This window comes from Colletotrichum paranaense (assembly GCF_030867605.1).
Source record: "Colletotrichum paranaense strain IMI 384185 chromosome Unknown Scaffold_2.1, whole genome shotgun sequence".
Lineage (NCBI taxonomy): Eukaryota > Fungi > Ascomycota > Sordariomycetes > Glomerellales > Glomerellaceae > Colletotrichum > Colletotrichum paranaense.
In genome coordinates this window covers 923,611-948,997 of record NW_026848960.1, presented here as the reverse complement: position 1 = coordinate 948,997, position 25,387 = coordinate 923,611, and the positions used below count along the sequence as shown (strand labels likewise).

Below are 25,387 nucleotides of genomic sequence, written 5' to 3'. Positions count from 1 at the left end.
AACCACATTGAACCTATATGATATAGAAGGTTCTTTGTCGAGCTTTCTCGACCCATTGCTTGTCCCACATGCCAATCTCGAAAAAGCCAACTCTTTGTACCACCGGACCAGGCCTCGAATGCCATCGTGAGCTAAGTCCAGCCATGGACTTGTAAGGCGTCTCCAATAAAACTAGACCAATCTCGACCAAGTTTTCGTTGTTGAACAGACTCTTGGAGTTGCCGAGTCTCAGGCAATATAATTTTGTCTTTGGAAGCTGAGTTGGGCTCGTATCCATGATGATGACGCCGCCGGCCGATAGCTCTGACCGCCTATTAATTTTGAACGGATTGGTGCTTTGCTTGAACATTGAATAGCACTTGGGAATTCCAGTCACAATAATCGAACCTTTGATGAGATGTTTTTCGGATATCGTAGTCTCAACAGTGTAGTTTGTGAGGCCAATAATACCCCCTTCGAGCTCCCCAAACTCGAAGTCAGTCTTGAGAGAGGTGCGGCCGAAGAATGGTTCGAGAGGCGTGTCAGGAACCGACACGTTGTCGAAATTCTTAGAATTCGGATTGAGATATTCCATACCGCCCATTCCGATCACAGTCGGCTTTTGGGAGGAATTTTTGGCGTAAGGGTACCGCACACGACCATCAACTGATATCCATGACCAGGACGGAAGCCACACGGATAGGGGCTCGGGTTGTGTTTCCGGTATAGCATTGAATGTCGTGGAATTCCTGAGGGGCGGGGGCCAGCCTTTGTCTTTCGCTGGTCTATGTGTACCAAGGTCGAACGACGGCTTCCATGAAAGCCCTCTTGCAAGATCACAAAACCACATTCCAGCTACGTAACTGCTGAGAGAACGGTCGGGCCGGTGTATGTTTTGCTGAAAGTGCGCTGCTACACCGGCAATCGCGGGAAGTCGATCTTCCGGTTTGCTGAGAGATTTGCCAGAATAAGCCTCAACGACGCGCAGCCAGTCATCTAACCATGGCTGAACCCGCTCGAGGCTATTGTATAGCATTATTCTGTCGGTTATTCGAGCCCAAGTTACGCGGAAGGGCGGAGTCATAAATCGGGGTTCTGATCGAGTAAACCAGCTGCTGATCTCAGGGTATGCCTCGGATGCGATGGACGCTCGGCATTCCCAGAGTACTTGACTCTTGGCGAAGTAGACAATTCTTTTCGACAGCTGCCTCTCCTGGAAGCACCAGCCACGGGAGAACAGGGGCCCATTGGTCACCGACTGGGCCCAGTCTGCCATGTAGGGCTGGAAGGTAACTGACACCTTGGTCTTCACTTCGTTAAAAGTCTTTGTACAGGGTCGTACGGGCATATTTGGGTTGGATCCTCGAGGGAGGAAGCAACCGCCACTCCCATCTTTCGAGTCCGATGCGACGAGAGTGCAGATAGCCATGGAGTAGATAATTTCCATCAGTGGCAGCTCGCGGTCCTTGTCGGCCTTGTCGTCTTGAACTATACACAAAGAATCGATCCAGAGCCACCCAATATTAAGCTCTCTAGCGATCTTGACGGCATGCTGGAACGTTGGAGATAACTCATCGTGACGAAGACCAACACGCAGCATCTGCTCCAGATTCGCCTTTGTCGTTTGTGGCACACTTTTGGGATCTCCCCAGCAGTGGCTCAACGCGGTGTAAGAAGGCCCGAAGCCGCCTTCATCTCGCTTCAGACCGGCCGAGAGCACCAGGACAATGTTCTCGCCTTTCTCGCCGACACGCAGCAGTCTTGTAGGCGAAGCAAATTCGTGCTCCAAAACAAGTTCTCCCACGTACGCGCATTTATCGCGGTGCCTTTTCTGGCATTCATCCAGCCAGAAGTTCAGAAGCTGAAACACCTTGGGGGAGTCCGCTTGTGCCGCCAAGGGGGAAAAGTGCTTCTCAGCTGGCTCAAAGTCCTTCGTTTGGCTATATAAGTCCCAATTCGTTACGTGCTTCCCCGGTTTCTTGGAAATAGCAGCAGAGTGGATATTGAAGCGGAGATGAGTGACGCAATTACCCCAGGTCAGCTTCAAAAGAGGACCAGGCCTTTGATCCGGAGAACTGTCATGGGCGGGAGTAGTAATGTGCTCCTCGTCAGGTCTGAGCACTGAGTAATCCGCTACCTTGGGTTGCCAATACCCGGGCCATGAGGTAGTCCATAGGGTCCTGAGAGCAATTCCGTTCTTGTCAATTGTGACTCCAGAGTCGCCTTTCTGCCCTGCCTCAAGGGCATCGAATATCAAGGTACAGAAATGGCACCCTTGTTGAGCCGAAAGCTGGATTCTCGCAGCGGCCCCGTCACCGCTGTAGAATGAATGCGAGATTCTCGAGCCTGGTTCGAATAACTTTCTCGGTAGTTTCAAGCATTCAGTGCATGATCCCTTATGAGACTGTTCATTTGCTCCAGCCATGGGTGATAAACTCAGCTCAGCCATGTGATTAGGCTTGCGTAAGCGGAACTGTCATCGTCTGGTGAATGATCCAAGTGTTCAAGTACGAGAAATAATTTAAAACTAACGGTAGCCTAAAGATGATGGGCAAAATGTTTTTTTATTAATTGCAATATTAACCAAATGGTTCGCCATTGCCTGCTGTAGCCTACCGGCCTGTCAAAGTTTCTGCCTGGCATACTGCCTTTTGGGAAACGGCCCAATTCCAACTGGTCAGCGACTTCTGGGGTGGCTGCACAGGAAGCTCAGCTCCTGCAAGCCACAGTGCAACCGCAGTTGTGGCAGCACATGATAATCCGCGAATCATGCAAAAGTGCAGGTGGCCCAGACTGGAAGCAGACAAACCGGGGACCAATATCAGGTATCATTACGAGGCTCTCAACTATCCCAATGGCACTAACTATGATGCGTAAGAATAGAAGGCACCTCCAAAGTGCGGAAATATGTGCGCGCCAAGCGTGTGAGGATCTGTTTCACACCCCCTCGGCCTGGAAGAAGACTTTTGAGAACAGTTGAATTCTTGAACACGAGAAGTGCAATTGCTCAAATACTGGAATATGTAAGGACGTTCCAGCTCACTCAAAGCCACACTTAGTTCACCTGAGAGTGAAGCATGAAGCGTGGCATCCTCATCCAAAGTGAGTACCTCTCTGATCGCTGTCCGTGGCTCTGTGTTGAGCTGATTGATCGAATGCATGGATGAGATCGGAGTTGAAAACCAGCAATATTCGATGATGGGACGGGAAGCCCCACACTTCCGCCTAAGGATGCCATGAAGGCCTTGTAGCTCATCGCGCTTGAAAATGCATGAAAACGTTGGGTCGTAATCAGATTGAAAAATAATCAGAAGTGCAGCAAACTACAACAACGTGTGAATTAGCCTTCCCACCCCAATTTCAACTACATTTCCCCCTCCTACCTTGGAGTTATTGTGTGGAGGCATTTCTCTTCGGATGACCGCAGCAGCTGAGGCAGTGTTCAAGTACCTAGAAAAATGAGCCGTGTTTCAGTGCCTTTCAGTGCTAGCGCTGACGGTCTCACTTACTTAGGATATCCGCCGCGTCGATCATTTGCTGCAAGGCAGTGAGGTACAAGGCCATGCGCGTGCTTACGCGTAGACATCAATCCGATATCCATTCTGTCACTCTTTACTATCCATCTGTGCAATGAGCAGAAGTTGCGGAACGTGGCTGGGAGTTGAGACTGCTTTGACAGCCCTGAGCAATCGCGAGAGAGCGCCTGGAAACAACGACGCAATTTTATGGTGATTGACATGTTCACAACATGGACAAGAACTGATGGTAACTTTTATATTACGCTGCATACATGTAGACGACCGTATATTTTAGCACACTGGGGTATCACGCGCCATCCACCATCATCATCAGAACTACTCGTTCAAGCCTTCTCGCCCTTGATCACCTTACTGCGACCAATTCCAATCATCTGGAGCATCTCCCTCCAGAAGGTGGTAGGAGGCTCGTGCACCAAAGCATGCTGCTCATAGGCCTCGATAATGGGGCGGTCCCACGTCAAGTCCACCTCATGGGGCTTGAGCCAGTGAGTGCGCTTAAGGACCTTCCAGAAGATGAACAGGAGAGGCGCGACAAGCTGCATCGTGTAGTTGGAGAAGAAGCCTCCAACATCGAACTTGGGGCGGAAGGCGGACCATCCGTAGACGAGAATGACAATGGTCTGCAAGAAGAGGGCAACGTAGGCGCCGTAGGGCTGGAGGTATCCGCAGTAGGGCAGCGTCTTGCGGTCGAGACCCTGGGCCTTGCACGCGTGGTAGAAGTTGATGTACGTGATGGACATGACGAGGTAGTTGATGACACCGCCGCCCGTGATGAGGGCCAGCAGCCAGTTGAGCACCTTTGCGGAGCCGCTGCCGCACTGCAGGAAGGAGAGCAAGGGGAAGACCATGGTGACGGCGAAGCAGTAGACAGGCACACCGTTCTTGGTGGTCTTGCGGAGCAGAGCCGGGGCGCGACCGTCGAGCGCTAAACTGTACAGGGACCGGGTCGCGCAGTAGACGTAGGTGTTACCAGCGGAGAAGATGGTGGTGAAGAGCAGAGCATTGACCAAGTGGGGGAGACCCTGGATCTTGAGGTTCTCCATGGCCATGACCCACGGGGAGGCAGCGGCGGTGCCACCGCTGCCGGTTCCGGTGATGTAGATGTCGATGAGGGTCTGATTGTTGTAGGGGAGCACGATGCCGCAGGTCAAAGCGGCGCCGACGAAGAAGAGGCCGAAACGCAGGTAGACGGTCTTGAAGGCGCCCTTGATGTACAAGCTCGGGTGCTTCGCCTCGGCGGCGATCATGGAAATGTATTCCGGTCCGACAATGGTGAACGTGGCAGTGGCCAGAGCACCCATGAAGCCTTCCATGCGACCGGTATTACCCTGTGTCATGTATTCCGCGAATGCGCCGGGCTCCTTCCAGTATCGGAATCCGTAGGCATCGTGGGCGGGGTTTCCTCCGACCATCGTGATGAAGGTGAAGAGGAAGAGGATGAAGATGAGCAGGACTTTGCCGCCTGAGAGCCAGAATTCAGCTTCACCAAAGATGCCGACGGCAACAACATTCAGTAGACTAGAATCACACATTGACGTTTAGCATGCATACACAACGAGCACCACCGAGGCGAGAGGAGAGAGAGAGGAGAACGAGAAGGGTCACGGGCGGGCACCACGACGAGCTCTAGAATGTCCGGTCGGTCTAGTCGCTTGTCCCTGAAATGCAAGGAGAAAAAGAGTCAATCGTTCACACGAATTGGTTTGTGACTTACCCGTACGCGATGATGATGGCGATGCAGAAACCCGCCGTCGGACCCGGCTCCGTAATCTTTTCGTTCCAGAAAGAGCACACGAGATTAAGCGCGGTAATTTCGAACGGGATAAGCAATGCCTCGTAGATGAAGTAGTTCCAGCCAACCATAAAGCCGAGAGCATCGTCAACCCAGACACCGGCCAGACGAATGAAGCCACCAGACACGGGCATGTAGGTGCTCATCTCGGCGATGGAGTTGTTAACGAGGGCGACGACGCAGGCGTAGAGGGTGTAGGCAATGAGCAGACTTCCGGGACCGCCCTTGGCGAGGCCGCCGCCGATGGTGACGAACAGGCCGGTACCAATTGTGCCTCCGATGGCAATCAGTTGAATCTGACGGTTGTTCAGGCGGCGCTGGAGGCCATCGGAGTTGTGTCGCACGGAGGAGCCATAGCTGTCGAGAGAGACCCTGTCGTTTGGGACGGATTCAACCGGGCCCTTGAGTTGCTCGGAACCCGACATGGTGAAAAGAGTGAGCTAGTTCAAGCGCAACGGCTTTACTATCTAGACTCTTTCCCCGTAGAGGTATGTTGACGAGAGACGGAGGGAGGAGACCACTGAGTGCATGTGGAGGAATGAAGAAACGGCTCAAGCCAAGTGGAAACCGTGGGCACAAAGAGGAGGGCGTGCGAAGAGAGGAGAGAAGGAAGGAAGAGAGAGCAACGAAACGTTTCGAATGGAGGCACGCGAGGAGAATCTCGATGGGGGAGAGTTTAGTTTTAAGGGTGGCAGCAGGCAGACAGGTAGATCGATCAGCGTCTCGTTTGGTCAATCGACCAGGGAAAACTTTTGCGACCTGGGCGAACTTCTTCTCTTCCCAAGGCAACGTGCCACATGCCACACAGTGTACCGAAGAGAGTGAGAAGAAGAATGCGCCGCGCCGGGCTACCAGGTATGTAGACACACCCAAATGCAAAAGCTTTTTCTGCATTCTGCAGCTGAACAACCCACAGACCAGACCCGTACGAACTTTGAGCCAACCCGACCCGCGGGCTCTCGGCGTAGCCTGTAGGTAGATTGCATCAGAAAATCCAGGGACAATGAGGGAAAGTATCCATACAGAGGGCCAGGAACGTTGCAAGTCTGTGTGGAGTTTGACTGGGTTCGTCCCTGATATCGCACGCAGGCGTTGTAGTGTTTGCGCCCCATGCCCATGCCATCCATGGATTTTGTGTCGACCCCATCCCAATCCTTCGGCGCGGCGCTGGTGCTAAGGCAGAATATTTCCGCAATGTCGTCATTCCTGGTCTTAGCGTCCGCTTCTGAATGCATCTGTCTATTGGACGGGGGAGGCTTGGCTTGACTTGGGGGGGGGGGGGCTACAGATTATGGGTTCGGCGACGGAGTACTCGCCCGTGCCAACATGGGAATCGTCGCCGTGTCGCCGTCTTCCGCATCGATATGTTGTCTGGGATTGTAATCAGTATGCCTTGACTAAGACGTATAACTACCACCCTAGTTGCGTCTTATCGATATCACAGCGGCAGAGATATCGGAATACAGCGTTCGCCTCGCAGGATTGAGGATGGGGGAGGCGCAATCTCCAGCTTTATCTGCAGGGACACATTGCCATCTCAGGCAACTCTATGCGGGGTTATCAGATACGTATCCCCCATACTATACTGGACACTACACAGTAGGCAGGGAGTACGGATACATCCAGGATTCTCAGAGTCGTCGGCTCGTTCGCTCATCCCAATCTCACTTGTCAGCGCTGTTTGAAGGGGCCACAGGGCCACAAGGGTTCACTTGCTGAGGGGAAAATAATGGGAACCAGCTGGAGCAGTCCGTGCCTTTGTGGGTGGGCGCAAGTTTGGCGAGGGACCACTTGGTGTGTCGAACACTGAACCATGATTGCCGGGAGGGAGCCAATGAGCATCAGACAGACTCATCCAAAGGTCATCTTGTCGCTGCTGTTGAGAGCCCGGGCCGTGTTTATCAGTGAGGTGGCCAATCTCCCTTTATTCTTGTGTGTTTCGGTGAGATGCCGACAGCGACACACAATGGAAGAAAGCCTGACTCCTTCTCCTGCAATCCCACTCGCCGCAATCACCAGTGGGATGACATGGCAGGAAAACTTGCCCTCAAAACCAAGGCAGCAAGGCAGAATGGTGCGAGGCTGGGGATGAATCCTGGGAGTATCCCGTGACACCATGTCGCAGTAGTTTTTTCGCGCAGCTCATCTGAGCCAGTGAGGGAGCAAAGAAATAACGAAAATTTGTCTTTATGTCATCTAAACGCGCAAAAAGCAGCCAATCACTATCCGTCGCAGTTTCGCAGTTTCGCAGTTTCGCACAATAAGATGGTGCAAGATGCTAAGAAAACCAGCCAACGAGCGTGTCTCAAAAGACTCGACCATTATCCACTTTATATGCAGCCGCCAGTCAATGCCCAACCAAGGGATGTGGACACTTTTCTTTTCGTTCTTCCAACGGGGGGAAATGAGGCGACCCCACAGGCTGAGTCGGTGAGCGGCAAGTTAGCGGAGGGGGGGCTTTTGGTCAAGGGGCCTACCGGAAGCGGCGTGTTCCCGGTGAGAGAGCTCATGTCACTCGCAATGGTCGATGAGCCGTCGTTGAAAGAAGCTCATCCTTCAGGGTCGACGTCGAAGGGGTCGATCATCAAGCGCGCTGATAAGGACTCGTGGTGTTGGAGCCGCAATGTCTGGACGATAGGATAGGGCAGGTGGTGCTGGGCGCGCGCGTGCGCTCTCGGCGCTCTCATTGAGTTTTGTAGGGATTCTGAGAAAGCAGACCCAAGTAAAGCCGCGAGGCACCGTGGCAACCCCAAGCCAAACGACGGCGGGCGCAAGGGTGAAGAACTATGAGAGACGGGCTCCCATTTGCCAAGGCCTCGTCTTACCTCGAGGAGGAGTGGAGAATGGCACGACGCGCAGGACGCCGAGTCCTACGGCGTGGAGGCTACCGACGGCTTGATTGGAACGGAACCGTGGAGTGGATCACAGTGGACCCTCTCAATACCGTACGGCCCCACCCCTGCGGGACCGAAAAGGGTCCACTTTGCCGTTACTCGAATGCCTGCCGCTTGACCCGTTTCTGTGTGTCTTGGCGCGTTACTGGTCCTTTTGCAGCTTTGTGAACCCGCAGCAAGGCTTTTTTCCTCGCTCGATGACGTAGGATACGCGCTGCAGGCGACGAATAATTGTGCGCGGACTCGGGCCCGTCGAAGAAAAGATCCATGCATGAGGCGTGGTGTCTTGCCTAGGTGTCAGACGACTTATTCCCGTAAAGAGACTCGACTCATTCTCAAAGGAGCGATTTTGTCGCAATTGTCCAGTAGCGAGGAGTCCGCGGGCCGGCTGGCTTCGGCTACAGACATCGATTGCGCCGGTACACTTCGATGCATTGCCCAATTATCTAATGCCAACCTGGGCTGTCGGATTGTCCTGCCATGATTGAATTCAAGGTTCCGCAGAGTTTTCGCCTCTAGCTCCTCAGATCAGACGATGAATTCGCCATGGTGAGCACTGTGCGAGAGAAACTCTCGGGTTAATTAAAGGATTGACTTTTTCTTGTTTGTTGTACTCAGTGTCCAATAGGCTACCTCCTAGGCTTTACCCATCATCCATGTCGAACCAGTGAGCCTGTCCCTAGTACGAATCTCTAATTAAATATCGCAACTGCTTCTTATCCTTGACAACAATATACCGATGTCGTGGCTGGCTATGCACGTGTTTGTATGAATCAAAACATGGGCATGGATTGCCATCTACACCCGAATTCGCCTAACCGCATCTTGAAGTAGTTCGATGAGTTCTTTCCCTCAAATTTTCGCCATAGACAAGCAGCGACTGCCATGTCGGTGAGATTTGACAGTCGGATTGATCCAATCCCGAGCTCTTCGTGTAGATGTTGTGAAATAGTCCTGTCTTTGCTCGCTTCACTCCTCATGAGTTTGCAGTCTACATGTCCACCTACCGATAGACGATCTGCAACAACCCTCTAGATAAGATATTGAGATCTATTATTATCTCTCTCGGGTTAAGTCAAAAGAGCACAAACGACCTGTTAACTTTACCACGAGGCTGAATCAGGTCAAAATACTCCGAAGAGACGTCAAACAAGGACAAGAGCCTACGCCTAGGGTGGAGATAGCAGCCTGCAACAATTCGCCGAACGTCGCTATCCGGACAAAGTATGATCTACGGCAGCGACTTCCTTTCCAAGTTGCCGCAGATGTCAACTACCCTTGCATTTCTTTGCATCTGACAGATGCGGGACCAGCAACAGTCCCCGAAGCTACTCCTCGAGCCTGCTAGCAGCACAATACCTTATCCAGTTCATGGGAACGGCACGGACGGGTATGCAAGCAGGGGCTTTGGGCTGTAAGCTTCCCGCCTGGCAGTAGCACAGGCTCAGCCTTATCTTTGACGGCGCCCACACCATACATGAGGCTGAGAAGTATGGTTAAGAAACCTTCATCGTGCTAAGGGACTGGATTTCCATCCCACGGACCTGTACTAGGCAAACAATAGGTACAGCGTGTAGACTCGCACCTACGTGTGCTTCAGCAAGTGGCCTTGAAGACAGAGTAGACAAACACGCGTGTTCCCCTGAGCTCTCGCCGGTTGGTCATTATCGTGAGAGCGACTTTTGCAATATTCTATGAGCTGTCTTTCTGAACATCGTCACATTTCGTCCCTCCGATAAAAGGGTCATCTTCGACCAACTTCGACCAATGCGACCGTCGACTACACATGCGTAACTCGCTCGCGGATTCATTTCAGTGCAGCTTGATTGTCTGCAGCACGATTTGTCATGGAATTAGGTCGAGTCGAAGGCGCGTTGGTAAGGTGGTGAATGGAACAAGATAGGATGGTATACAATCACCACTTGGACCTTGAGCAAGTTGGGAGCGGTTGAAAATAGCGCAAATTGAGTGCGTTCATATGTTGCGTACATGATTTTAAGTTCTTGATTGAGTCGTACAGTTGATTCTGAGGCCACCCGCATTAACAAATCCGTTTTTCGACGATTAACCATACAAGCCGGGCAAAACTGGACGCAGCTGACCACTACGTTGAGGCATTTCCGACATTATGCCGCACTTTCAGGTTCGGGCGAGTTGCTGACAGAGCACACAACCCAATCACATTTGCCGCATTCCCGAGCGTTGTAGCGCTTCAACGTTTCTTTATCGCCCGCTTACTTAGGCAGCCAAACAAGAAGAGCCAATTAACTGTCTGTCGCATTTGCGGGAGCATGCTCGGGCGACGCTTGCCGTTCGGGCCTGTCACGGCTCATTCGATGTTGCACATGACCTCATCCATCATAAACATGTCACCACGCTCAACCGCCAGGCTCTCATTTCACTGCAATCCATTCAATCAGTACCGTGTCCAAGGCGCCACTCCTCCTACAATAGTTTGATCTGCGCAACTGTTTCTCGAAGCCGTTGCTCAACCACCCGAGATAGTCGTCATTGGCTGTTGATCTAGCGAAGAAGAGACTGAAAGCCGAGATGGCACAAGTCGACACCAACCCCGATCTTCCGCCAGACTATGCGGTGGATGCTGGTACAGTCTCAGAGAATTTGCCGCCAGATACACTCCGGCTGGCTGGCCGGTTTGTCCATTCCGCCAACACCCGGAATGCGGATGCGCCGGGAATTTTCGAGATCAACCACCAAATAGACTTCTTACGAGAAACCGATAGACTTGTGGAGTTCAGCCGCATCGACTACAGTATCAAGAAAAGGCCTGATGAGTCGAACCGTCTGCCCGAAATTGTCTCCAACTCGAGGCACATCTTCAATCTGGAGCGCCCACCTGCCATTCTCCAGGAGACCTTCCCGTACTACATCAAACCAACATCTCGGAGTGGTTTGGGTAGCATTGGGCTCAAGTTTTTGAAGATTGGAAAGAGCGAATGTAAGGCCTGGCTCGTGAGCCGGCGGAAGGCGAGTGACAGGACCGAGTATTACGAGGCGCGAGAGCTACTGTTCGACGTTCGCCGCAACAACCAAGTTTTCGACTGGCTTGACGGTAATGGAACAAGATTGGCAGTTGAGGAGTCCAAGAGCGGCATGTACAGTCTCAACATTCTGGTCTCCCTGGACCGGGCGATGCGTGATGCTCTGGCGGCCGTGTGGTGTACCAGGCTTTGGTATTTGCGAGCTGTATTGTTCCATAAGAAACGTACCTGGAAAGACAGTGAGTACCTGATTTCGCCTCTATGCGATTTGAATGGCGCAATTACTTACTAGACCTCTACCAGGGAAATACATCATGCAAACCTGCACATGGGATCTGCCAAAATGAGACTTGGGGCCAAAGGGTGAACTCAGGGCGTGACTCTTCAACTTTGTAACTTACACCTTATACTATCGGCAGCCAAGACCTTGTGACACCCCTAACTTCCCATTTGTAAGCTCTTTTCGCACTGAATGTCGATGCTACTCCATTTTAGATCGGATCCGAAGCTCTGGATAGCGGAAACAGACCCGCTTTTCCAATCGGGGCTGCCGACGCCGATGCCGGGGCCACTCCTTCCAGGTCCCACGTCACCGGAGTTCTTCCGGCAAAATTTGCAACGGGAAGGCGCTTGGGAAAAGCGCGCCTACCATGCCTAGACTTGTGGTCTGACATCATCGGCGGCATTCTAGAAACTGCATTCAACCACATTCACGCGGCGGCATTCGTAGCTTACCACTACCACCAGTCATCTCCCCGGTTGCGAACAGAACACCTGCGTGAGGTAATATCCGCATCCGCATCTGCATCTGCATTCACATCGCATCCACATCAATCGCCTGACTCATCAACTGGTACTCACCGAACCCACTCTGTACGAACACTGATCAGCGCTGTCAAATTCACCCCACCTATCGTCTACACTACTCTCAACACCACCACCTCATCTCACCGTTCTCCCCGATAGACGGCATCACCCAGCAACCAAGATGGACGGACCATATGCTCGAGAATTGGCAACTGCCATTGCCGCCATACAACACGGCGCCAAGCTTAGCCGCCGTGTTCTCGTCAAAGATGACAAGGGCGTCGTGACAAAAGAGGACCTCAGCCCAGTCACCGTTGCCGACTTCGCCATCCAGGCCCTACTGACGAGCACACTGCACTCCGCCTTTCCCAACGATAAATTCGTCGGCGAGGAGTCCGCCGCTGACCTCCGCGAGAATCCCAAGCTCCTCGAGTCTGTATGGGCGCTGCTGCAGCAGGTCGAGAACGACAAGACCGCCGACTCATTATGCAAGCTGCCTACGTCACCAGAGGAGATGTGCGACATGATTGACTGGTGCGGCCTTAGCGACCCATCACCTACTGGCCGCTTCTGGGTGTTTGACCCCATCGATGGAACAAAGACCTTTGTGCGGGGTGAGCTCTACGCCATCAACGTCTGCCTGATGGAAGAAGGGAAGCAGAGCGTCGGCATCGTCGGTCTGCCGCTACTCTCGGCTGACGCGAAGGCACCCATCAACAACGACTCCATCGATCCCACCGGTACCGGCAGCATCATGTTCGCAGTCCGAGGGCACGGAACCTTCATCCGGCCGCTTCCTGGCCCGATCGACCTCGAGCCCACAAAGATTCCCCGCCACGCCGACGTGGATACGCAATCCCTGGTGTCAGTGACATGCATCGAAGGCTCCGAATCTGGGGCTCCGGGTATCCACCAAAAAGTCGCCGAACGTCTTGGTGTAGCGTATCCTGGCAACGATCTGCTCGGCTGGGTTTTGCGGTGGACGGTTCTCGGTCTCGGTCAGGCGAATTGCACGTTCTGGGCCTACAGGCGGCGTGACCGTCTCGCAAAGATCTGGGACCACGCGGGCGCCATGCTGCTTTTCGAGGAGGTAGGCGGGAAGGTCACCGACGTCGACGGCAACCCGGTAAATCTCGTAGCGGGACGGAAGATGAAGGCAAATTACGGTTTCATCGCGGCACCGCCGTCAGTCCACTCAAAGGTCCTCGAGGCAGTGAGAGAGACGTTGAAGGACGAAGGTCTGCATGAGCTCTTGGGTTAGGGCGTGACCAGTACGTTAGCGTTTTCGGAAATTAAGAGACGATTGATACCTGCATTCTCATTTCTCAACACCCGCTTGATTTCTAATCTTTCCGCGCCCTACGATATGTTGGAAACGAAAGTTGCCTCGAAAGGTGTGAAATGTTCGCCCAATTGATGCCCTCTCCGCCGTCCACGAGTCGCGCAGCGGCAGGAGTCAGGTAAGCTTCAAGTGGTTTAAGGTTTCTACCTAATGTATCAAGCTTCACATAGTCACGACTCGGCAACTAGGTAAGGTACGCAGCTTAGTCGACTATCTCATTGAGGACTCCGTGCTTCTATTCCGCTCGGACGAACTTGCTAGGAAGCTTGCTGTTATACTAGTAACCTATAAAACACAGTACAAGTACTAGAAGGTCTTCTTCCGCCCATTTTTCTTTTTTTTGAATCACCAGCTTTGCTATTCACATTCGTTTGTCCATTGCCTTCATTCACTCTTTCAATACTATTCACTCATTAAATCATTTCATCATGCGCGTACTCGCTAGTCTTCCTCTTCTGGCCATGGCTGCCCTCCAAGTCGCCGCTGGCGACTTTTCGGCGACATGCTCTGGCACGTCCTACTTCTCTACCAGCGTCAAGTCCTACTGCAAGGATAAATACCAGGAGGATTCCTACTCGACCGACTTGGATATGACCAAGTGCCTGGCCAATGTCGGAGGCAGGATTGTCGTAAGTCTTACACCCAGAAGCCAAGCTCTGAGTCGCTCCATCGTTGGATTCAAACTAATGTGATTTGTTCGCAGTGCCGTCCTTCCAAGTAAGCCATACCTTTAGTTAATCAATCTTCATACTGACATGTTGCAAAAGCCCATCGTTCAAGTTCTGCGACTGTGGTCTTGGCGGCGACAAGAAGCAGATCTTGAACTGCCGCTGCACTGATTCCACCGGAGCGAAGAGACCTTCGTCCCTGAACCTGGGTAAGATTATCATGGGAAGTTCATCAATTATCACAGCAAGTACTGACTAATCGGCTTAGACACGTGCCTGAGCAACATCGACGGAGACCTCAAGTGCTAGAGGCCCTCTCAATTTAAACCTTATTTCGGTGTAGTGGGAAATTGGAGGAGACTCAGGGGTACTAAACACAAGCGGAGCATAGCGAGCATACTTTTTAGTTGCTACTCAATAGAACATTCAGCGCTTCATTCTTCTACCTTACTTTAGGCTCAATGTTTCGAGAGCTTGAAGAAAACCGATGCCTATGAATCCAGAGAATTGTTCTCACATATCATCGGTGCATGCAATCGGTGACACCATAGCTCTCTCTTCACAATCTCAAAGCCCGAGGCGCCAAGGCTTACTACCAACGCTTCACAAACTGCTTTCTTGGCAACGACTCGCGTTATCAGATTGCACCTCGCTTTTCTCAAAAGCCCAATCTCTCACGGGTCACCTGGTCGCTGCGCGCGCCAACGGCATCGCCAGACCGACCGCCCGCAATTGCGATCCAGTAGCCTGACTCGCAGTACGAAATGGCGGTGATTTAAGGCACCGCCTAAGCCTAATCTTATTCTTCAGCAGCGAGCCCCGGGGCCGCCGGTGCCGTAGTCTGGAACAAATAATCAATTATCCTTTTCTCTGCCTCATCTGGAAAGCACGGATTTTCTCTCGCCGCAGCGCTCTGCAATAGGGAATTACTGGGTCAAACATGAGACGAGGTGCGCCAAAGCCTCGGGTTCGATCCGAACTCTATCGAATTAGTTCGTCTCATCGCAATCTTTCTAGATAGTATCGGGGAAAACGCTCGTGGTTTGATGCCGAGCCGCGGCCATGACTCTCGTTCATGAAGTACCCTGCCGACGTTATATAGATGGATGTTCAAGACGAAGTGGAATTACATGCCGGTGTAGCCTCTCAGTCTTCAACGCCAGTCACTCATTCGCTCGTTCACTAGTTGCTCAGATCTCTGACCTCAATCCACTCTTTCAAAACTCTTCTTCCACCAACATGAAGTTCCCACTCGTCCCCGTGGCCATCGCCCTCTTCTCCACTGCCTACGCCGCTCCCGGCGCGCCTGCCGCTGAGAACGTCGAGCTCGTCGCTCGCGGCAACTGCCCCGCGGCCCAGGACTGCACATGCACGGCGTAAGAACACCACCTCTCTCATCAACCTGGCGTTAGTACACGAATATTGGACTGACTGTGATATTCTGGGGATATAGCAAGTTTGACAAGTACGCCAACCCTATTGAGTATGGCTCTACCGTCTCGGCCCGCATCTCTGGCGCGGACCGAGGGCTGACGACCTCGGACTGGCGCGGCACCAACGGCTACGGCAGCTCTTCTTTGTGCAGAGTCACGGTCGACCGTGTGTGCGGTAACTGCCGGGCCTGGAAGACGACGACGGACAAGTGCGGATACTACAGCCTGTCCGATTTCAGCTGTGTCAACGCTTAAACGACTACGGCTTTCATTGTATAGCGTTCTTGATGCGTAGCATTAGCATTGTATTCTCAAGCGGATTTTATTGATCAATTACGTTTCGTCCATGATACTGAGATGCGTGAACAACAAACACATGGTGCATATTATTCAACTGCAGGTTATTAACATCTGCGTGTTGGGGTGAGACCCCTTCTGTAACATCGGTTCTTACGGGGTATCGCTTTGAACCGCAGTTATGAGCCAGTAGAGTCAAGGAGAAGGCATACCCTGCGGTATTGATTGAATCGCTTCTCATTGGTAGAACTCTATGTCACTGAAAGCAACGGAGAGACCGTCAGACGGGAGGATGATGACAATCGGGTTCCCATGTGTCGCAGTCTATGCCTTGGCGCTGACATTTCTCGGCTATCCTGTCACTTAATTAGTGCTCTCGCAGCAGCAGCCCTGGAGGAGAGTGACCTGTCAGACATTTCTCCGCCTTCTATGCTACCATCAACGTCGCATGCGACTTGTTCGCGGAGTCAAATTGACATGCAGCATGGAGTTTTGGTTGACCGTCTCGAACGAGTGGAACATTGAGGTATGCGCAGGGATGGAAGTTGATAGGGTCGCTCGTTGGGCGACTGTACGAATGTCACGGATTAGGACTAGTGCTGCCGCAGTTGCATGGGTAGCTCACTGCGTTCCGGAACATGAATTTTGGATATAAATGTAGGTGTTGAGCAGAGCCTTTCCGATTTGATTCATCTAGAAAGGTAGAATCTTCTTAACACGACAAGACGTTTGCCAAATCACAAGTACTCATTGCACATCTGCATGGAATCATAATGACACCTTCTCTTATCGATTCATATGGCTACAAGTTTCGCCAAACGGATCTTCACATGTCAGCAGAGCAGCTTGACCCGCTGAAGCATAAATTCGATGAAGTGGGGTCAGAGGCTCTCACAGCTCTAGATGGCATGTTCCCTCCTCCGCCGCCTCGAGCTGGGTGGTACGCCAAGGGGAAGCAGGAAGACCCGCAGCCCGATCGCGATACATACGCTCTGCTTCGGGACCACCGCGAGAAGGACCCAAGACTGATGAAGCTCTGGGACGAAGTCAACGCCGTGCCTGAGTGGGTCGACTGGGACCAGATCAAGCGTGGGCAGGACGTCTTCTACCGCTACGCGCCTGCTGCAGTTACTGGGTTTGCGTTCCAGGGACTGCTTGCTACGACTGTAAGTGTGATGACAAGGAGACACGGATGTGAGAAACTCTCGGCGAAAATGCTAATGCGATCTACCAACAGGGAGCCTCGTATCGACCGGCAGAGACGTTGGTTCGTACAGGCGGTCACTCCGCCAAAGTCGCCAAGAACAGACTCTTTGAGACATTTCAGCTCCTTCTCCAGGTCACAAAATCCCTCGACGACATCAAGCCTGGAGGTGAAGGCTTCGCTTCAGCCGTGCGCGTCAGACTACTGCATGCCGCGGTGCGAGGACGAATCTTGAAGCTCAACGCACAGCGTCCCGGATACTTTGATGTCGATAAATACGGCGTCCCCATCAACGAACTTGACTCGATGCAGTCTGTATGTGCATTCTCCACCAACCTCGTGTGGTTGGCACTGCCCCGACAGGGTATCTACGTGCGCCACCAAGAAGCTCTGGACTACCTCGCTTTATGGCGATGGGTCGGCTATGTCTTGGGTACTCCCCACTGGATCTTGGAAACACCCGAACGAGCATTGGCATCTATGGAATCGCTTTTGAAGGCATGCCTTGCCCCGAGCAAGAACTCTCGAGCTTTGGCCAATAACTTGGTCATTGCTTTGGACGGCGTTGCTCCAATTTATGAGCCGAAAGAGTTCTTCGAGGCTGGGACTCGCTTCATCAACGGAGATGAGATGTGTGATGACGTCGGACTTGGCAAACCCGGTCTGTACTGGGATGCTGTCATCAGAGGTATCATCTGGACTCTGATGGTGATTACTTATATGTCGCGTTCTATCCCTGCCTGGGATAGATGGCAAATCAAGGTAAGCACGCTCTGAAGTTGAACAGGACTACCGAATAGTTTTCACGTGCTGATCCAATGTCGTCAGACATTCCGAGCTTTATTCTGGGACTACATCGTGGAGAACAAGGACACCTTGAAGGGAGGATATAAATACGAGTTCAAGTATGTGCCGCATCACGATGCGAAGACTGGCGCCGAGACCGCAGATGGGCCGCGACCTGCGAATGGTATGGGACATTTGGAGGTATTTGGCCTCGCTGGATTTTGCATTGCTATGTTGCTTGCGACCGGGCTCTTGACTATGGTCGCTAAGCTGGGCTTGTCGTATGTGGCCAGCAACCCTTTGCAGGCAATCATTGCTGGTAGCCAATTTAGGCCTTGATCAAAGAAAAGTTGAGGCTTTCGCATGTTTGAGTCAACGAAGCATCTGACTATCCAAAATGTTTCGCAGTGAATGGCTTTGTCGCCTAATGAATGTACACTTCTCGATCTCGGCCCTCCTGGACTTCCCATCTCCCATCTTTGATCTCTCATCTCCCATCTCCCAACGCCCCCTCTCCCATGTTCTCGTATTGGGGCGATTCCGCAAGACGTAAAGGGGCAGCAGTTCTTCTTGATGATTGCCTAATGTCTCACTTATTAGGAATTTCGCGCTGTTAATGGCCTACACGTCCTGTCAATCTTAGCCCGAAGGTACTTTTGGGAGCCACCGCCATCCTGCATGCCGCCACCTAGCTCTCGAGACGTCTAGCCGCGATTACCTATATCTACATAGCCTGCATGAACCAACTTGCAGACATTTCACAACACCACCATTGAAGCCTCAACATTCTAGTGAACGCACACCATGCGGATGAATCCTACAGCCTGGGCCATAGCTATAGGCTCGCATACTGAAACGGTAAAAGCTAGCTATAATCCGCTATGGCCCCCACGTGGCGATGGAGAACTGTATGTTAGCTTACCCCGAACTTGTCGGGGCTGAGATGAAGTGCAGCTTAGTCTGACATGGAGGGTAGCTTAATCCCTGTTTTTTTTGCGGCTAGAGGGTAATTACGGAATGAGAATGCCATAGTAAGCATGCTGTGTTTCCCACCCAGCCTGCTTGGGTCACCCTCTCTGCCTCGACGATGAAACGAGAAAGCTTGAGGCCAGCCTTGTCAATATTTTGGGAATGCGGAATCTCATAAGAGCATCAAATAAATATAAAATCTCAAGGGATTTCCTTCGTTGGCCGACAACCAGTCTGCGACCTGCAAGGCTTGTTCTTACTTTTGTTGCTCTAGTGACCGCGATTCAAGCTACCTTAGTGAACCATCATGGAAGCTTCCATATCGATAGCGCAGTGTAAGAGCCATTACAACACGACTGTGGACTGCAGTGTCACCCCGAACGACTCTGGAGGATTCCAGACTATCGCTGGCTATGAGCGCGGCGAAGTCCCTCCCGAGCCGGATATCGCGGGCATTGGGGTGCGTATAGCTGCCACTCATTGTTTATTTGATGTCGAGAAGTTAAGCTGTTCTAAAGATTGTTTCCGTCTTTATCGCTGTCGCGTCTTTCGCGTTCGCCATTGGTGTCTTTGACGTCATATGGACCGTAGTAAAACATAATTCAACGACACATCAACGGTAAGACACAGCCTTCAAGAATTAAATGAGTTTCGATGTCAAGCTGATGACAAGCTGTTGAATAGGTTCAAGGCTTCTGGTTTCCAAAGACCACGTTGGGCTAGCAAGTTTAGTCGATCAAAATTCTTTCAAGCTCTCGTCGTCTCTTGCAGCGACCAACAGGTCTTCACAGGCGGTGCCTACCTAGTGACCATTAGGTTTTGGAAAGGCTGTTTCATAACCGCTTACCACTACAACATTGTCGCAAACATGCTACTGCTCACTTGCGCGACGCATCTCATGTCCGTTGTGATCTCAAAGAACTACTTCGAAAGGCTCCTCCTTGCTTGTCTACGAGTCATATTTATCACAGTCGTATTCGCCATGACTGGGCTCTTACTATCCAACCAGAACGCAAGCAACAACGTACCTTTTCCAACGAAGGTGCCGCCCAGTAATGAATCAGACAGCTTGCTGTTATCTCAAGCTGTTTGCTTTCAGAATGGGGAAGACAGCATGGAACAGTTGAAGCAACTCCTGCTAGACTCAGTAGGAAGTGGAACAGCGGTGGAGAGGGCATTACTACAGAGCACTCCGGGGAACTACATTCAGGGCTGGAACCTCTACCTAGTCATTCTGATTTGGTACGGTGTATCCATTCTTGCAGAGTTGGGCCGATGCTGTTATCGAAGTAGGAAAAAACATCGCGAAGCCGCCGAGAATAACGGTTGGCACAAGCGCGACAACTGTTTTGTCAAAATTTTCTCCGGTGTTGGTAGATTCTCCTACGGAGTATATCTTCTTGGCGGAGTAGGCATCTGCGGAACAACAGTTGTGATGTCGAGCCTTTACATTATGAATCTGAGGCGTTGGGTGAAAAGGTCGCGATGGCTTGAGCTGGACGAAGGCGGGCAGAGTGAAGAAGACGATGCAACATCCTTTGGGCAGCTCGTGCCTATTATCTTGGTGGGATTGACGGCTTTCACGTTTCTCTCAATACTGAGTGGTAAGTCGTTGTGCAAGCCTTCACATTCTTATCTATCTGTTCAATGGCTAAACCCTGACTAGAAATGTGTGCCGACAGTCGCAAGTCTTATCAATCTAAAGACGGTTACTCATCAGTGAACCAACATCGCAAAGGGAGTGGCCACCTGTGATAAAAAAATTCATTGTCGATGCACCCTCTGCTTGATTGAATAAGCGCACCTGAACGTGGGCGGTCTCTTTTATAACTTGCCTTGCTCGTAAAACCTGGTCAGAATGCGGAATACACGTGTGCCATGGGCGATTCAAACGGGATTGATGGATATTAAACATGGAATGCCAATGTATCAAGATATCATGGATTCGTATTGTTGCTCTACCTCATTAGGAACAAAGAGCGGTCTTTTCATATTCCCTCTTCTTTCTAACGTAGATACAGTCTAAAGCATGCTGGGTATCACGTAGCACGTTCGTTCTATCGGTACTTCAAATCGTCTCTCTGAGCCTGTCTTGCACCGGAGTGCGCTGCGTCTAGCTCGGGCGTGTTTGATGCCGCAGCATCAAGCTCGTAAGTCGGTTGCATGGCGGAATCCATCTCTACCCGCGGCTCTGGAACTGCGAGCTCGTTCACCGCGCCACCATTCGCTCCGTATACCTGTCCATCTTTTCGTTCGTACGCCCACGCCGAAGAGCCCGCTTCCGTCGTAGGGGTCGCATCGGCTGAGCTTCTCTTCTTCCTCCGCCAGAGGAAGAAAATTCCCGCAATGATCAGAATTCCGCCAGCGACGCCTCCGACCGCAGCACCGGCTATCGCTCCGGTAGACATTGAGGTTGAATCGCCCGTACCCGACGGCGTAGAGGTGGCCGTAATCGCGGTCGTGGCGGAAGCTCCGGCAGTAGTGGTTGCGGTCGTTGATGCGGCAGTCACAGTCGCTAACGTTGTGGCGAGTGTCGAACTCGTCGACGATGTGGAACAGGATGAAGTGCTAACTGTCGCAGCCCAGAAGATATTCGAAGCAAGTGCTGTCGCCGTCGCGGGAGTACACAGCAGGGCGATTCCGTTCGAGTTATCGCGGTATGTCCCGTTTTGCCCGGATTGGCAGCACCATCCACCATTGTCGATCTTTCCGTCGACCCCCCAGAGAGTCCAGTCTGAATTAGGGCACTATGATGAAAATGTAGGATCAGCATTACTCCCATGCTCGAGGAGCTGGATTGTAGTTGCCCTCACCTTAGGGTATTTTAACGACAAGTCCCTGCAGTCAGAAGGATCTTTTGATCTAGGATCAGGATTATGTTGATTGAAGTGTCCAAACAGCGTTTACCAACCTTCACAACAGTAGTTGCCCACGTAATCACCATCTCCAGTGCATTTGAAACCCGAGGGGCAGCATCTCGGTTGCGCTCCTGTGCCACACTCGACAGGTGCGCTCGGCGGACATGATCTATCGTTTCGAAGCGCCCATCCTCCTTCATACGCGCATTCTTGCGCGAAAGACGCATGGACCGCGATGGATGCCGCGGTCACGAAACTGCGGAGGCTGAATCGCCATCGGATCGTGTCGAAATCCATGGTTTCGAGGTACAAAAACAGGACAAGTTTGCTGGGAATTACGGTTGTCGCAGGGAGAAGGTCGTAAACAGGGTTCCCTAAATGGGACCAAGATCATTTAATATGAGCGGGAAAACTGTTCGGCTGGAAGATGGGATCCGCAACGCCGCGGGTCGAAGGGGCTTTCGTCAAAGGATTCAGCTTATGGGGACCTGAAGGGTCAGCCCTGCGGGTGGCTGCATGATTGTTGTCCTCCATACGAGACTAAGCTGGTGCAACGGGCCGCTGGTTCGTCGGTTTAGCGGGTTGGATTCTGGCATATGGCACCATTGGGTGCAAAGTCATTTCTTCTTACGCGCTGCCAAGCGTTGGCAAATGAGACCTTACTGCCTGTTTTGCCCTGTCCTCCCGGTCTAAGCCATCCCAAATGAGGGAAGTGATCACCGAATTGACCATTCAACTCGCCAAAACACAGCAAACACGACCGTCAGATTTTAGGACAGTGGAAACGGCCGCTAAGCCTGGCTGCTTAGATTTTGTGGGCATTCAACATCCAGGCTGGTTACTTTGGGGGGGTCGGCTCCGAGTTGGCTGCTTACATTTTCCGAATGAGACAGAGGCGATGACCCACTGGCTATTCTGACACGTCTAGTGAGAACAGTGGAAGCGTCTGGCACTACGAAGTACTTGCAGCCGACACTTAGTTTGCTGTGATAGTTGTACTGTTCGCGTTCCCAAAGTAAGTGTCTGATTTCATGTACACATGTTTTCGTGCTTCTGACGCTGGCCTACTACTCCACCTGGGCGCAGGCATACTTCAGGGGGTCGGGGGAAGACCCGCTCGACGGAAAGCCAAACGAATACCTTAACCTTGTTTTGATGGCTGGTTCGAGGCTACCTTTCTTTTCGACCTGACGTCAGTGGCTACTCGCGACCTTACTGGCAATCCTCTGCAATTATACTCGAAGCCCGAACATGACCCCGATGCGTGAGTTGGTGAGAGAAACGCGCTTGTATGATAAGACGCGTTGTGACGAAACCCGTGCAAGAATCCTGGCAAATAGACCACCGTTCGGAGTCATGAGGCATGAAGGGTCCCAGAAAAGCTCTCGATTCAAAGAGGTTAGAAATCGTTAACCCTAAACCAAAACCATCAAGGCTCACCTTTGGTGCGGTGTGGTCAACTTACCCTGATGGATGCCATTCATGATTTGTTAAGCTTTGAGAGCCACATTTGGAGCATCCAGAGGAATGGCGGCTACCGCCAATGGTCAGTCGTTGCGAATTGTCCCTTTGAAATAGAATCGCATCCTAGAAGCCTTCGAGCCTGTAGCCGTTGAATGTAGCTTCAAGGATCCGTCATTGACAAGACAGTACTATTGCTCCGAAATCGTTTCTTTTTTTTTTACGTTTTACGTGACTAGAGGAAGAATATGATTGAGGCACAATAGCATGTTTTCTAGCCAGGAATCATGAGTAAGGCAAGTTGTGTAAAAAGGACATAGCGAGGAGCTATTTGCTCAAAAAGAAAAAAATACCACCCTCTCACAATTATGCAGCAACGAATCTGTTTTGCGTTGATGACAGCTGACTTTGTGTACAGACGTAGTTGTGCTCTCTTACAACAGCTTTCACCAGGCTTTTCTTCAATACACAATTAAGGTGAATATTTTTAGAGTAGTACAAGACACGTTAGACTTTGTTGTTTGTGGAATATCCTTCACATTGAAACCACTAGTAAGGTATTCAATGTACTGTATCTATAGATAGGTTAGTTTCACGCACATCGGCGCGGTAATTTAGTAGTAATCTGAGGAAGCCATCTTCTAGAGATTACCACGAGTCTTTTCAGGAACTCTTCCAAAGTCCACAATCACGGATATTGTGGAACCAATGCAATCAGACTAATGCTGAGAAGAAAGCTGCTAAACCCTCAACAGATGTAGCAGGGATTTCAGGCCCTTCTGGATACAGAAATCGGATTACAGGTTTCATAAATCCTCAGCTGGACTCTGCTAGCTGAGTTGTCTTCTGAAAGTTGACCATTAATAAGACTTTGTGATAGCTCGAGTTTGTCATGACTGAGTTATTTTGCGAAGCCGACTCCCACAGCAATGAAGCAGATGGAACCTCCCAAGATTTTTATGCTGACACATGTAGATCCGTCCTGTTTTCCCAAGCCACTCAATCATCCATTCCATACTGTTGTTCCATTGCGGCCTCCACAGCTTTCAAGCATTCCTGCTTCCGATAATTTTCCAGACCCGGCCAGCCATGCTCATGATAGATGAATTGTAATTTTTCCACCAAGCCGTCCGAGCCTGGTCTGAGATACGCGTATACATCGATGACAGACAGTTGACTGGTGGGGATAAAGTTCAGTTTTCGAAATTGATCCTTGAGAACTTCGAAGAAACCATTCACGGTCCAGCGAGTGGCATCGCCACGCCAGTCGGCCTCGTTTTCTGGAGCCCACTCGTGAGGGTCGTCGAAAACTCGCAGATGGTCGTAGGAAGGATTGTCCGAGATCCCGTCTGGGCATTCTGGCCAGTATATTATGCCAAGCTCTGTATCCAAGAGGAAAACAGGATTTTCGCGGCCACCCTTTGTGAGGCCAATCACGTGGGAGGGTGCGTTGTCGCAGATTTCGGAACCTTCCGACATGATTTTCAAATCCTGGCCATCCATGCCGCGTTCGACACGGGCTCCTGTGTGTTGCCAATCGGCAAAACGGCACCAAGGAGCGCCCTGAGCCTGATTGAAAGGATTGCTCGGGACACGAATGTAGGGTAGATGGCGTAGAAGACATATGACTTCATCTGTTTTTCCCATGTCTTTCAAAGTTTCCGTTGTAATTGTAGGCCAACCTTCTTCTGGAGGATACAGGATGTCGTCTTCGTGGACATACATCGTACTTAAGAAGCTGTAATAGTCGCGGATTGACGCTATGCACTCTTCGCGGGAGTATTTGCATTCGGCGAGTTCGGGCATCTTTGCAGCTCTCAAAAAGATGTCGGCCCGGGGCAAGTAAATTGTGCTTGAGAGTGAGAGATGAAACTTTGGAGGCAGGCATGAGATCGCTTAAATAATTGAAGGCATGACCTCTTAGTGGGACATCAAGTGACACCTTGGCAAGTTAGCATGATGTCAGACTCTAGTTTTCGAGTGTCACAGCTAAGGGAAGACTCAAAGCACGGCAGAACCTTGTGGTCTGACTGGCTGAGAGGAGATACACAAAGTTTACCTTCCATAACACTCCGGGGGACCGCATCAATTCTAAAAGGCTATCTTACTAGCCAACATCTGTAGCCTTCAAGGTGACGAGGGTTCGAATATTTCCTGATTCTGCGATCGGTTTATAGCCTGTAGACGAAAAGATCCAGCTAGGCAACATATAGCATCATGTTCGCCAAGGGGTGGAATTCACGCTCAAGTAAATAGGTAGATCATCTGGTTTATATCATGAGATCTTTCGACTCTAAGCTATCAAACCTTGCTGTAAAATGAAGCTCATATTGAACGTCTCGGAGAACCGCTCAAG

The 25,387-nt window shown here is 51.4% G+C and overlaps 11 protein-coding genes across 11 annotated transcripts; 7 read left to right on the top strand and 4 right to left on the bottom strand.

The window, feature by feature from the left end:
- Positions 1-13: 13 nt before the first annotated feature.
- CPAR01_02195 (uncharacterized protein) lies at positions 14-2,404 on the bottom strand (the record flags this gene model as incomplete). The annotated part of the gene is made up of 1 exon (XM_060486483.1): positions 14-2,404. The coding sequence occupies one exon, from the start codon at positions 2,402-2,404 to the stop codon at positions 14-16; it is 2,391 nt and encodes a 796-aa protein (XP_060353811.1).
- Positions 2,405-3,841: 1,437 nt separating this feature from the next.
- On the bottom strand, positions 3,842-5,735 carry CPAR01_02194 (amino acid permease; the record flags this gene model as incomplete). Its single annotated transcript, XM_060486482.1, has 2 exons — positions 3,842-5,036; positions 5,233-5,735. 2 exons carry the CDS (start codon positions 5,733-5,735, stop codon positions 3,842-3,844), a joined length of 1,698 nt encoding a protein of 565 aa, XP_060353810.1.
- Positions 5,736-7,473: 1,738 nt separating this feature from the next.
- CPAR01_02193 (uncharacterized protein) lies at positions 7,474-7,953 on the top strand (the record flags this gene model as incomplete). Its single annotated transcript, XM_060486481.1, has 1 exon — positions 7,474-7,953. A coding segment is annotated over one exon (480 nt), but the record flags the coding sequence as incomplete, so codon positions are not given.
- A 2,801-nt stretch (positions 7,954-10,754) lies between these two features.
- Positions 10,755-11,553, top strand: CPAR01_02192 (uncharacterized protein; the record flags this gene model as incomplete). Its single annotated transcript, XM_060486480.1, has 2 exons — positions 10,755-11,445; positions 11,510-11,553. The coding sequence occupies 2 exons, from the start codon at positions 10,755-10,757 to the stop codon at positions 11,551-11,553; spliced, it is 735 nt and encodes a 244-aa protein (XP_060353808.1).
- A 641-nt stretch (positions 11,554-12,194) lies between these two features.
- Positions 12,195-13,274, top strand: CPAR01_02191 (3',5'-bisphosphate nucleotidase; the record flags this gene model as incomplete). The annotated part of the gene is made up of 1 exon (XM_060486479.1): positions 12,195-13,274. One exon carries the CDS (start codon positions 12,195-12,197, stop codon positions 13,272-13,274), a length of 1,080 nt encoding a protein of 359 aa, XP_060353807.1.
- A 509-nt stretch (positions 13,275-13,783) lies between these two features.
- On the top strand, positions 13,784-14,332 carry CPAR01_02190 (uncharacterized protein; the record flags this gene model as incomplete). Its single annotated transcript, XM_060486478.1, has 4 exons — positions 13,784-13,984; positions 14,059-14,072; positions 14,123-14,232; positions 14,292-14,332. 4 exons carry the CDS (start codon positions 13,784-13,786, stop codon positions 14,330-14,332), a joined length of 366 nt encoding a protein of 121 aa, XP_060353806.1.
- Positions 14,333-15,085: 753 nt separating this feature from the next.
- Positions 15,086-15,711, top strand: CPAR01_02189 (uncharacterized protein; the record flags this gene model as incomplete). The annotated part of the gene is made up of 2 exons (XM_060486477.1): positions 15,086-15,399; positions 15,477-15,711. The coding sequence occupies 2 exons, from the start codon at positions 15,086-15,088 to the stop codon at positions 15,709-15,711; spliced, it is 549 nt and encodes a 182-aa protein (XP_060353805.1).
- An 815-nt stretch (positions 15,712-16,526) lies between these two features.
- CPAR01_02188 (uncharacterized protein) lies at positions 16,527-18,082 on the top strand (the record flags this gene model as incomplete). The annotated part of the gene is made up of 3 exons (XM_060486476.1): positions 16,527-16,919; positions 16,991-17,719; positions 17,786-18,082. 3 exons carry the CDS (start codon positions 16,527-16,529, stop codon positions 18,080-18,082), a joined length of 1,419 nt encoding a protein of 472 aa, XP_060353804.1.
- A 937-nt stretch (positions 18,083-19,019) lies between these two features.
- CPAR01_02187 (uncharacterized protein) lies at positions 19,020-20,467 on the top strand (the record flags this gene model as incomplete). Its single annotated transcript, XM_060486475.1, has 3 exons — positions 19,020-19,172; positions 19,404-20,316; positions 20,379-20,467. 3 exons carry the CDS (start codon positions 19,020-19,022, stop codon positions 20,465-20,467), a joined length of 1,155 nt encoding a protein of 384 aa, XP_060353803.1.
- A 302-nt stretch (positions 20,468-20,769) lies between these two features.
- CPAR01_02186 (uncharacterized protein) lies at positions 20,770-21,867 on the bottom strand (the record flags this gene model as incomplete). Its single annotated transcript, XM_060486474.1, has 3 exons — positions 20,770-21,459; positions 21,526-21,566; positions 21,624-21,867. The coding sequence occupies 3 exons, from the start codon at positions 21,865-21,867 to the stop codon at positions 20,770-20,772; spliced, it is 975 nt and encodes a 324-aa protein (XP_060353802.1).
- Positions 21,868-24,030: 2,163 nt separating this feature from the next.
- Positions 24,031-24,837, bottom strand: CPAR01_02185 (uncharacterized protein; the record flags this gene model as incomplete). The annotated part of the gene is made up of 1 exon (XM_060486473.1): positions 24,031-24,837. The coding sequence occupies one exon, from the start codon at positions 24,835-24,837 to the stop codon at positions 24,031-24,033; it is 807 nt and encodes a 268-aa protein (XP_060353801.1).
- Positions 24,838-25,387: the final 550 nt, after the last annotated feature.